The following is a 12,500-nucleotide window of genomic DNA, read 5'->3' on the forward strand; positions in this document are numbered from 1 at the left end:
GAGGGGAAACTACTACTGATGTTAAAATTCAAACTGATAGCCTTGCGTAACTCTTGTTCTCTGTTTTGGTGGGACACTTTCTGTTCCATAATGGATGTGCTGTTTTAGAGTCAAACATACAACTCCTAATTGTGTCTGTTGTGGGATGAAAAGTCTGTTATGATATATGGAATGTCGTATGTTATGGGTGCTACTGGCTAATGAAATCTTATTGCAATATGCCTATTCGGTTTCTCTTCTATCTGTGATGGACAAACAGGATGTTGGGCTGAGGGCACTATACAAACTTATCACTGTTTTGTTTCCCACTAAGGATCCCTATAAGGGTCTCCTCATACCAGGCACTGTACAAATGAATAAAACAAAGTTTGTCCCTATCCCAGAGAGTTCACAATCTAACTTTTAGCCATGCTTCAAGCTTTTTTTGGTGACTTGGTTATTGCATAGAGCTGTCTTTGCAATGGGGCATTGAAGAGTTTGGAAACAAGACTTTAATTGCTGCACATGCTGTACAGTGTATGTCACTAACTTGCAATTATATGACACTTCAATATACAAAACCCTCTTTTTAGGGGAACTGCTTTTCAGGGACAACATCCAACTGGAAATAGATCAACAATCTCTGGCCAAGACATTGGCCAGATTTTTGGTCTAATATAATCAGTTCCATGGTGCTCTATAGAGTAGTGACTCTCAAAATTTCCAGACTACTGTAGCTCTTTCAGGAGTCCGATTTGATTTGTCCTGTGTGCAGCAAGTTTCACCTCACTTAAACTACTTATTTACAAAATCAGACATAAAAGTTCAAAAGTATCACAGTACACTAAATTGCTTGCTTTCTCATTTTGTCTATTAAATTTTACTTTGTACTGACTGTGCTAGGCCTTTTATGTAGCCTGTTGTAAAAAACTAGGCAAATATCTAAATGACTTGATATACCCCTTGGAAAACCTCTGCGTACCTCCAGGGGGCACACATACCCCTTGTTGAGAACCACTGCTGTACAGCTCTTGTGCTTTCTGCCTATTCATCTAACTAAGTGTGGCTTTTTTTTTTTTTTATAGAAGGCTGACAATAGTTCTTACAAAACTATAGTAATGTAGGGCTGGAAGGGACCTCAAGAGATCACCTACTTTTCTTCCCCACTCCACGTGCTGCAGCAGGATCCAAATATAACTAGATCATCCTGACCGGTGTTTATCTGAGCTGTTTTTAAAAATTCCAGTAACAGATTCCACAGTCTCCCTACATAACCTGTTCTGGTGCTTAACTATCCTATAGTGCTTTTCATCTCAAAACGCTTGTGTATCAAGATTCTAATGAAAGAACACTAAAAAAAAGTTAAATAATGAAAATCTACTAAATTAGCCAGAATCGTCTCTGAAAAGATGGCCATTCTCACTCTGTAGTAGTAGGCACAGTCACTGAAACAGCAACAGGGATCCCTGAAAATGGCTTTGGAAATGTAGTGTATAATCAGCTTTAAAATTGTATGAACTGGTATGTGACAAATGACTGGAAGCTCTACCTCCTCTTGATTTCAATGTGAGTCTTTCTCAGCTATACTTATTCCTCTCCATATGTGTATATGGCTTCCCTTTCCGTTGGGAAAAGAATAGTGCGTAGTGGAGATCTGGGGTTTGTTTTGGGAGGTGGTGCAGTTTAGTTTTATTTCTCAACTGCTGTTGTTGTTTGACATGAAATGCTAACAACTTGTCTTCTAGTCCTTTGTAAAATATTTAGTCTTCCCTCCTAGCCTCGTTTCCAAAGCTTGTCTCAGCATTATGGGAATTGCTGTTATACAGTATCTCTTTTATCAGTGCAGGTGAGTGTTTTACAGCTCCTCAAAGGCGTTCATGCAATAATTTAAACTGCTAAAGTCTCTCTTCTTTGGAGTAAATCTGCCATGAAGGGAAGTTCTCAGAGATCACTTTCCTCAGGCTTCATTCCACAGCAAGGGGAGGAGCCTCCCTGGGTGCCACTGTCTCCTTACCTTTCACTGTAGGCCTAGGAAGGGGATCCACTTTATGCAGCCTCAGTTCCAGAATGAGTCTGACTGTGTTGGTTTGGCCAGAAAGAAAATACAAGAGTGGGGAAAAGCAACTGTTAAGGCCCACCAGCGGCCTCCAAATCTTATAAAATAAGGTAGCTCCTTGTAAGAGACGGCAGTCAGCTTTCTGATGGACTCGGACGTAAAGGTAGATGGCACGAGTGATATGGAAAGGAGCTAAGCAAAGTGCAAAAAGCCCGCAGACTAGCAGGATGGTCCGGATTGATTTAGCCCGGGCAGTGCTGCTTGTGAGGTTGGTCTTACCAGTGGTTTGAATCAAGCTTTTGATCATCAAACAGTAGCAGATTAAAATGATAAGAAAAGGACAAAGGAAACCAGACACGGTTAGAACCATACCATAAAGGTAATAGTTGTTGAAGTTGTCAGGGCTAGTCAGGTCATAGCAGACAGTACGGTTATTGATGAAGCCAGTGCGAGCATAGATCAAGCTGGGCAAGACTTGAATGAGTACCAGTATCCAGGATACAGCAGTGCCAATGATAGCTAGTTTTCTGGTTTTATAAGCCAGTGACCGGATGGGGTAGCAAATCCCCAGAAAGCGGTGGACACTGATGCAAGTCAGCAGCAAGATGCTGTCATACAGATTGTTGTAAAATAAGAAACGTACCAGTTTGCAGAGCAGCTCTCCAAAGAGCCAGATGTCCTGCATGGCATAATTGATGATGAGCAAGGGCAGAGAGAAGATGTAGAGCAGATCAGCCACAGCCAGGTTCACCAGGTAGATAGTGGTGCATGTCCATTCCTTGGTGTGGCAGCAGCACAGCCACAGCATGGCACCATTGAGGAGCAGCCCCAGCACAAACACAACGCTGTATGCCAGGGGGAGTAAGATGTGCTTATACTTCTCTTCTAGGGGGCACAGGGCTGCTTCTGATGTATCATTCAGAGTTTTGTTCAGCATCTTCGTGGTGGATGCACCTCAGTCACCACTCACTGCTTTAAAACCATGTCCTTCCCCTGCCAGAAATAGAAACAAGTGTACAGTCACAAGTGCTACCCTTACCTCTTGCCATCTCAGAACTGCTTCAGAGTCTTAATTACTGTTTGTAAAGTTCCCAGAATATGTAAGAAGCTATGGAAATGCTACATATTCTCTTTATTAGTTGGATTCAAAGTAAGCGGCAACTGCTGCAAAATAAGCTTGCAAGACACATGCAGACACTACTAGGTCAAGACAATTAAATAAAACTTGCAACAAATCTAGACATTGAAACAACAAGCAAACACTGAAGAAAGAGTCTTCAGCTTTTACCTTGTGCATGAGTTGAGAACTTACTTACAAGCACCTCTACTTCTTAGAGTCCATTTAGTATAGTCAGCTACAGTGCTAGTCACTAAACTCTTCTGAGGGCAGGAGGCATCCTTTTCTTTCTGTAGAGATGGGAATTCTTTACGCAGCTGACTATGCTGAAGGTATACTTGGGACTTGTGTGCACCCAGGTGGTGTTGATATCTGGTGACCGTGCCCTGCTGTAATACATTACAATGGAACTGTTACAGGGGGAAGCATAAATTTTGCATAGAGTGCTGCTTGCAATTTCTGATTTGTTTGGTTTAGTATTATAGGTACTTTATTTGAAAAAGGAGGCAAATTTTCAGCCTAACCATAACAGCTTGACATAGAAAGAAAACAAAGCTGATTGCTAGCCACAGGTGGAAGTGGTTACTGATGTAGAAATAGATCCAAATTGCTGAGGGACGGATAAGGTTTCATAATTGTTCAGAAATACATGTTCACTACACTCCAAGAAGATAGAATTGTTTTTATACCAAAAGGTAGGAAAGAGACTTACTCCTACTTTCCAGTTTCCTCTTAGTCAATCTTATTTGAAAATATTCAAGATTAATTAGGAAAATTAGGAAAACTTTTAATGTTTTATACCCAATTAAGCATTAGCTGTGGAATATCATAAAACAGTAAAAATTCCAATGATCTAGGAGACATGCATACAATCCTCCATTATTTGAAATTGATCCAAAGCAGAGAGGAGATAGAAATGACATATTACCTTTTAGTTCCTTAAAAGTTTAGGCTAAAGCTCATTCAGTTTCCAGTACTTATCAGCAAGGCCAAAATTATCCTTTTTCTTGCAGCAGTAGTGGTGTTTCAATGCATGAATGGTATGGTTTGCTGCTGATGTGCACAATGGACACTACAGCGGATAGTAATCGATCTATCAGGGATTGATTTATTGCGTCTTGTCTGGATGCAATGAATTGATCTGCAAATTGATGCCCATAATCCACCTCGGCAGGAGGAGTAAGCAGCGTCGAGGGGGGAGCTGCAGCAGTCAACTCGCTGCCGTGAGGATGGCCAGGTAAGTCAAACTAAGATACGCAACTTCAGCTACGTAGCTGAAGTCAAAGTATCTTAGATTGATTTTTTTCACCCCCAAACAAGTGTAGACCAGCCCATGTGATATACACTAATTCTGTAAGTCTGGGATGTTGGCTTTGGGGGGCTGAATGTTCCATAGAGGGCCTGGTACTCTACAGCGCTCAGCAAAGGGACACATTTAGACTCTGCAGGTATTTGTATTAGAGCCATGCTAAATTCAGCATGTTCACTTGAAAGTTTTGTGCAACCATTCTATATGATTTCAGTGGTTATGGGTTTTATCGTACATATTGGCAAAACAGTTACAGACCCATTTTCTTGTCATTGCCAGCTGAGCCATACAATCCTTTTATCAAATGTAGAGTAGGAACTTTAATCAAAAATGTGTTGCTTCTTAGATTTTGCTCTTTCATTAAAAATCCTGCTTAGTCTGTTGTCTAAGCTCTGTCTATACAATGAACACAATCATTTTGGCTATAGCCATTATCAAAACCGTGTAAGCTATTATTGTCACAATGGCAACATTTCAGTTTTGTGTTTTTGTACAGCTACTGGCACAATGGAGTCCCTCTCCAGGACTAGACTGATAAGTGCTACCACAATACAAACAATAATGATCTTCCTCCCTGATGTTCCAGACAAACACATTGTCCCCTTCCACTCTTCAGATTATAGCCAAGGCATCTTCCTTTCCCATTCATGTGATCATGTTGTTCCCCTCTTTGAATCCCTCTACTAGATCCTTATCTGCTATAGTATCAAATTTAAGTTTCTTGTCACCACTTTCAAAATTCTATATAACTCTTCCCCTTCCTACTTCTACTTCCTTAGTGAGCTTCAAGTTGTCCCCGTATGCCTTCCGTTCTGCTAGTGTTCTGTTCATGCCCTCTTTTGCCTATTTGTCAGCTTCTCACCCAGTCTCCTCTGAAAGCTATTCTATGCATCCTATTGACCTCCCTAAGCTCGTCTACAAAGCCCCAACCTGTGCATATTCAAATCCCTCTTAATGAATCACTTCTGCCATCGTCCCACAGCAAATGTAGCTGACTTAAATAAGTCCCTCTTTGTTGCTCCTCTTCCCCTAACTTCTCTTTGCTTATTTGACTGTCCTTAGACTGTAAATCCTCAAGGTAGGGACTGTTCTCTCTTGAATGGCTAGAAAGTAGCTAGTGCATAATAGGTGCAACCATATGTAATAATATAAATGTCTTTGGTCGATAATTTTTAGATACCAAAATAACTTGCCAATAAAGATGTTACAAGATTTGCTTTAAGACTGGCATTGTTACTTTGTCCCACTTAACACCATAATTAAGAGATGGCAGCACAATGAAGAGTGTATTGGAAATCAATTTACTTTTTCAGCTTTAGAGATGACTCAGTACATATCTCAAACTTGTTGTTTTTAATCTAATCTAAGTGACAAAATGTGTTTGCAACCTCAACTTTTTCAGACCAACATTTTCCTCTGATCACTTCGAATATTCCATCCACTGAGACATAATTTTGAATGATACAAGAATTCCCTTGTTACTATCCCTAACATAAAATACAAACAAACCAGTAATTAGACATATGATATAACAGATGGAGTTTGCCTATTTCATAAGGCAGTTGAGACCGAGTCTGTTTCTAGACTAGCAGATTTAATTATAATGGAAGATCTCAGAGGGGCAGGTTATTCTAGTGTATACCTATGTGTTCTATGACTTACCAGCCACTGGATGTCACTGGTGGCCCATTAATACACAGAAAATAGTTTTTCTGCATTAGTGACAGACTTCATACTGGAATCTACAACAATAGTTAAATTTTTTAAAGCTGCAATGGATGGAAGGCTCCATGCACTTAACATGTAAAAAAAATCCCACTGTTTATCAGAAGTGGGATCCTGAAATCTCAATATTAGCACCAATAATATTCAATAGCTGTTGGTTTTTAATTCTTATGCAAAGAAAATGGGGGGCGGGGGAGGGCGGACAATAAACCAACCAAACTTCATCTAGCTGCTTCTGAGCTTGTTTAGTCAGTTAGTATTTTAGTGGTGTGAAATTTTAAAAGGTTCTGACTCTAATTTCCGGGCCCAGGACATAGGCTTGAATGTTAGTTGTAATTGTTTCTGGAGCCATCTGACTTGATTCAATAAAGCACGAAGATGCACCTAAAATAAAATACTTGCTATTAATCATGTTGCATATAAAATATTTTCTAACTTCTCATTTACTATTTACCATCTTATTCTACTTCACTAAAAATACCCAGCTAACGGACAATGAATATGATACCAAAGAACTGAGAATGGTTTGATCTCTTTTAGCATGAATAGCAGTGTTTCCTATGGCTTTCTGTTTCACTGTCAATTTTGTTAATAGTGTTGCTTCATAGTGGAAGGCTTTACTTTCACTTAAAAGTTTTGATCCTGCAGACAAGGTTAGTGAGACTAACATTTAGCCATCAGCAGGACAGCTGAGCATGGGGCTTAATTACTTCCCCTTACTGGATCATATGTAAGGCCTTGTCTACACTACAAGACTATTTCGAATCTACTTAAGTCGAATTTGTGGATTTGACCTTATGAAGTTGAATTTGTGTATCCACAGTAAATACACTAATTCGAATTTCTGAGTCCACAGTAACGGGGCTGGCGTCGACTTTGGAAGCGGTGCACTGTGGGAAGCTATCCCACAGTTCCCGCAGTCCCCGCTGCCCATTGGAATGCTGGGTAGAGCTCCCAATGCCTCCTGGGGGAAAAATGTGTCGAGGGTGCTTTTGGGTAACTGTTGTCATTGAACCATCAATCACGCCCTCCCTCCCTGAAAGCTCCGGCGGGAAATCTGTTCGCGCCCTTCTCTTGTCAGTTACAGCGCGTACGCCACAGCACTGCGAGCATGGAGCCCTCTGCGATCATCGCTGCACTTATGGCCGTTGTCAACTCCTCGCACCTTATCGTCCACCTCTTCCACAGTCAGCTGCTGAGAAATCGGGCGAGGAGGCTCGGGCAGCGCGGTGAGGACAGTAATTCACAGAGTGGCACAGACCTCTCACAAAGCAGGGTACGCCGCGCCGTGGAGATCATGGTGGCAATGGGTCAAGTTCATGGTGTGGAAGGGCGATTCTGGGCCTGGGAAACAAGCACGGATTGGTGGGACCGCATAGTGCTGCAGGTCTGGGATGAATCACAGTGGCTGCGAAACTTCAGGATGCGTAAGGGCACTTTCCTTGAACTCTGTGACTTGCTGTCCCCTGCCCTGAAGCGCCAGGACACCCGGATGCGAGCAGCCCTGAGTGTGCAGAAGCGAGTGGCCATAGCCCTCTGGAAACTTGCAACGCCAGACAGCTACCGGTCAGTAGCGAACCACTTTGGCGTGGGCAAATCTACCATGGGGGTTGCTGTGATTGAAGTAGCCCACGCAATCGTTGAGCAACTTCTCTCAAAGGTAGTGACTCTCGGAAACGTCCAGGACATCATAGATGGCTTCGCCGCGATGGGATTCCCAAACTGCGGTGGGGCTATAGATGGGACTCACATCCCTATCCTGGCACCAGCCCACCAGGCCAGCGAGTACATTAACCGAAAGGGCTACTTTTCAATGGTGCTGCAAGCACTGGTAGACCATAGGGGACGTTTTACCAACATCTTCGTTGGGTGGGTGGGCAAGGTTCATGACGCACGTGTGTTCAGGAACTCTGGTCTGTTTAAACGCCTCCAGGCAGGTACTTTCTTCCCGGACCACAAAATAACGGTTGGGGATGTGCAGATGCCTACAGTGATCCTCGGGGACCCAGCCTACCCGCTAATGCCCTGGCTCATGAAGCCCTATACAGGCGCCTTGGACAGAGAGAAGGAACTCTTCAACTACCGGCTGAGCAAGTGCAGAATGGTGGTGGAGTGTGCTTTCGGACGTCTCAAGGGGAGATGGCGGAGCTTACTGACTCGCTCGGACATCAGCGAAAAGAATATCCCCGTAGTTATTGCTGCTTGCTGTGTGCTACACAATCTCTGTGAGAGCAAGGGTGAGACCTTTTTGTCCGGATGGGAGGTTGAGGCAAATCGCCTGGCTGCAGTTTACGCTCAGCCAGACACCCGTGCCGAGAGAATATCCCAGCGGGAAGCGCTGTGTATCCGGGAGGCTTTGAAAGCAAGTTTCCTCGGAGAGCAGGGTAACCTATGACTCTCCACTTGCTTTCAAGAGAAACTGACCCTGGGCCTGTGTCTGTATGTGTCGATTTCGATCTGCGGTTACATACCCCGTTCTCAAAGTTTCCCCCACTTCCAAAGCACGTTTTAAAGCAAATTAATTGTTACATTCATTATTAATAAATCTTTGTTTTACTTTGCATTTCTGTTCAGGTGTTGAAACATGGACGCATACTGTGCTGGGCACGGTGTGCACTGATGTACAGACCGCTTGTTCCATAGAGGAATGACATCCTCCTGCTCCTACATAGGTCTCTGGGGTGGGGGACGGTTGCAAGTGGTTGTGCATGAAGGGGAGGGATTGCAGGAAGGGGTGGGTTTGCAGGAAGGGGCGAGTGGTGCCTTCTTTGGATAGGGGTTTGGATGACGGCAGTGGGCTGTGGGTTTGGGCGTAGGAAGGGGTGAGGGGTGTGGGGGAAGGGTGAGTATCTGTCCGTGGATGAGGGCTCTTGATGGGGCTCAGGGCAGCGGAGAGGCTCATTGCTACGGTGGAAGTGCATGGTAAGGGCAGCGTGCCTTAACATTAAGGGGGTGGCAGGCGCTAGGACCCTGGACAAGCATACACATCACAGAATGACCCGGGGCAGCATACACCACACAGAGTGACCCTGGTGCCTACTGACTGCAGTGTGTGTGTGTGCCCTGCAGTTGATCATGCCCCCAAGTCTGTACCCTGGTAATGTAGGCTATACCGTGCAATTATAAATCCCCTCCCCCCCCCATACACAAAAAAATCCTCTGACACGAAAGACGTGACCGAAACAGTGAATAACAGCAAACAGCTTTTAATAATCTAATACACAGTGGGGGGATGAAACTTGGATTTGGGACTGGGTGAGCCTGTAAGGGAAGCACTTCTACAAATTTATAGCGTGAGAGGTGTGTGGTACATTAGCACTATGCAGTGGTGCAGTGACAGTTCTCACGGCCCCTACCGCCCCTCCGTCTTGTACTTTTGGGTGGGGGGGGGGCAGGACTTCTTGGCGGGGGAGGGCGGTTGCAGATACACTGCAGGGGGGCTCTGTCCTCCTGCCTGCGGTCCTGCATAACATCAACAAGGCGCCGGAGCGTGTCCGTTTGCTCCCTCATTAGCCCAAGCAGCGTTTGAGTCGCCTGCTGGTCTTCCTGCCGCCACCTATCCTCCCGTTCGATGTGTGTGCGATGCTGTTGACATAGGGTCTCCCTCCACTGTCTCTGCTCTGCCGCCTCGGCTCTGGAGCAGGCCATCAGTTCCGCGAACATCTCGTCCCTAGTCTTTTTCTTTCGCCGCCTAATCTGCGCCAGCCTCTGCGAGGGGGATGCCGGGGCAGTCCGGGAAAGAGCCGCAGCTGTGTGATGGGAAAAAGGAAGTGATTTCCTTGAAAAGATACATGTTTGCGAACACTGAACACAGTCTAGTCAGTTTCTGTGAACAAGACCATACAGGGCACCTAGTCTCACGAGCTCTCAGGACAAGTTCGAGATTTCGGAATACGCTCTCATTGGCTGCGGCATTGCACAGGAGAGCGGACAAGTGGGGAGAGACAGCTGAATCCGTCTAGCAGACAGTCCTGATAAGCCTTACAGTACATTCTGCTTATCAGTTAATGGATAGCTGTGCCCTCCCGCTAAAGGCAATCTGGAAATCATATACTCTGACCCTTTTCCAGCCACTCCCGCCAGTGCACGGGAAAGATCAATGTGTGCTTTTCCTATGTGGCCTACAACATGTGGCTGTTAAGCGAGGGTCATTGTTATGCAAAGTAAAAGTCAACCATTCACAACAGTAACAATACACTAATTGCCCTAATTAGATGCAGCATTTCATGAACGAGATCACCCTGATGCGGGTCCCTCGGAGTCACAAAGAGCGGATGCTAAGGGAAGCCCTGCAGAGACCAGGACCATATGCGGCCATGCTTGTGGAGGCGATGATTCCCATCTACATAAGGATGTCCTGGCGCGGAAGAGTGTGCTTCCACGGAGCACCCAACAAGGCACCTCTCCCCAGGAACCTCCTGCGGAGGCTTTTCGAGGACCTCTATGAGACCTTTCTTGAATTGTCCCTGGAGGATTATTGTTCAATCCCTATATGTGTGGACCTACTTTTCATATAGTTTTTCATTGAAAATTTTATATATAGTATTTCTATTTTTTTATACCTGTTTTATAAACATGTAAACATTTATTTTTTATAGCACTTACCGCCTGATCCTTCCCCTGATTCAGAGTCCGGGTTAACGGCCGGGGAGGGTTGGTAGGGGATCTCTGTGAGGGTGATGAAGAGATCCTGGCTGTCAGGGAAAGCGGTATTGTGTTCGCTGTCGCCTGCACCGTCCTCCACAGACCCTTCCTCATCTTCCACATCAGCGAACATCGAGGAGGAACTGTCCAGGTTCACTATGCCATCCACTGAGTCCACGGTCACTGGTGGGGCAGTGGTGGCAGACCCACCGAGAATGGCATGCAGTGCCTCGTAGAAGCGGCATGTCAGGGGCTGGGCTCCGGAGTGTCCGTTTGCCGCTCTGACTTTTTGGTAGCCTTGTCTCAGGTCCTTGATTTTCACGCGGCACTGCATTGCATCCCGGCTGTATCCTTTCTCTATCATTGCTTTGGAGACCTTCTCGAAGGTCTTTGCATTCCACTTGTTGGAGCGCAGCTCCGACAGCACAGACTCCTCGCCCTACACACCGATCAGATCCAGGACTTCCTGGTCTGTCCATGCTGGGGACCTCTTTCTATTCTTGGATTGGCCGGACTTCTCTGCTGGAGAGCTCTGCATCGTTGCAGGTGCTGCGGAGCTCGCCCCGATGTCCAGTCAGGACGTCAGATTCAAAGTGCCCAGACAGGAAAAGGAATTCAAATTTTCCCGGGTCATTTCCTGTGTGGCTGGTCAGAGAATCCAAGCTCCGACTGCTGTCCAGAGCGTCAACAGAGTGGTGCACTGTGGGATAGCTCCCGGAGCTACTAAGTTCGATTTGCATCCACACCTAGCCTAATTCGAGCTAGCCATGTCGAATTTAGCGTTACTCCACCTGTCGGGGTGGAGTACCGAATTCGAACTAAAGAGCCCTCTAGTTCGAATTAAATGGCTTCCTGGTGTGGACGGTTGAGCGGTTAGTTCGAATTAACGCTGCTAAATTCGATTTAAAGTCCTAGTGTAGACCAGGCCTAAGAGTAGGGGAGTAGGCTGGCAATAACACTGTATTTTGTATACATCAGGAGGCATTGACTACGTGGCTGTGTTTCTTAAACTTCTTTCAGCTGCTGGCAGAACTGAGTCCAAATTGTTGAATGATTGCATGTAACAAGAGCCCCAACCGGTGAAGCCAGTGGGTAGGACTGTAAGGCAATGGCTGCTGAGGGCACTTACATCTTATCAGATCAGCCTCTACAATCTTCTCCCAGCTTTTCCTAAATGGAATTATCAGTTTAGTAAGTGATTCTTGTTTGTCTGAAAACCCCTGAGTTGTTTGGTTTTGGGGTAAGCAGAAATGTCAAGATATGAACTGATGATAGTATTACTAATCAAATATTGAAGAGTCCTGTGGCCTCTTGCTGCTTTTACAGATCCAGACTAACGCGGCTACCCCTCTGATACTAATCAAATATTGAACATGTGTTTCATTCAAACAAACTGACGTACATAAAAAGTAAGTGCTGTGGGTACCGTTTGTTACAGTATATTACATAAAGATGTCACCTATTTCTTTACAGCTGTGAAGAGACAATAATGTAAATTAAATGAATCCATCCTAGGGGCATACACGCATTAACAGAGAAATACAGAAGATGTGAAAGGTCTTTAAATTTAAAGACAACTTTGAAGCGTTTAACAAGGTTTTAATTTATTAAACTTTCTGCTACTTAAACTGAAATGTTTTTGCCCTTTAGCTTGAGATGAACTGTAAATT

General features: G+C 44.8%; 1 protein-coding gene across 1 annotated transcript; it reads right to left on the reverse strand.

Moving 5' to 3' along the window:
* Positions 1-1,943: 1,943 nt before the first annotated feature.
* On the reverse strand, positions 1,944-5,292 carry LOC123376840 (P2Y purinoceptor 3-like). Its single transcript, XM_045029081.1, has 3 exons — positions 5,227-5,292; positions 3,352-3,541; positions 1,944-2,989 (listed from the first exon to the last, which is right to left on the reverse strand). The coding sequence occupies exons 1-3, from the start codon at positions 5,290-5,292 to the stop codon at positions 1,944-1,946; spliced, it is 1,302 nt and encodes a 433-aa protein (XP_044885016.1).
* Positions 5,293-12,500: the final 7,208 nt, after the last annotated feature.

Source organism: Mauremys mutica, chromosome 9 (genome assembly GCF_020497125.1).
Source record: "Mauremys mutica isolate MM-2020 ecotype Southern chromosome 9, ASM2049712v1, whole genome shotgun sequence".
Classification (NCBI taxonomy): domain Eukaryota; kingdom Metazoa; phylum Chordata; order Testudines; family Geoemydidae; genus Mauremys; species Mauremys mutica.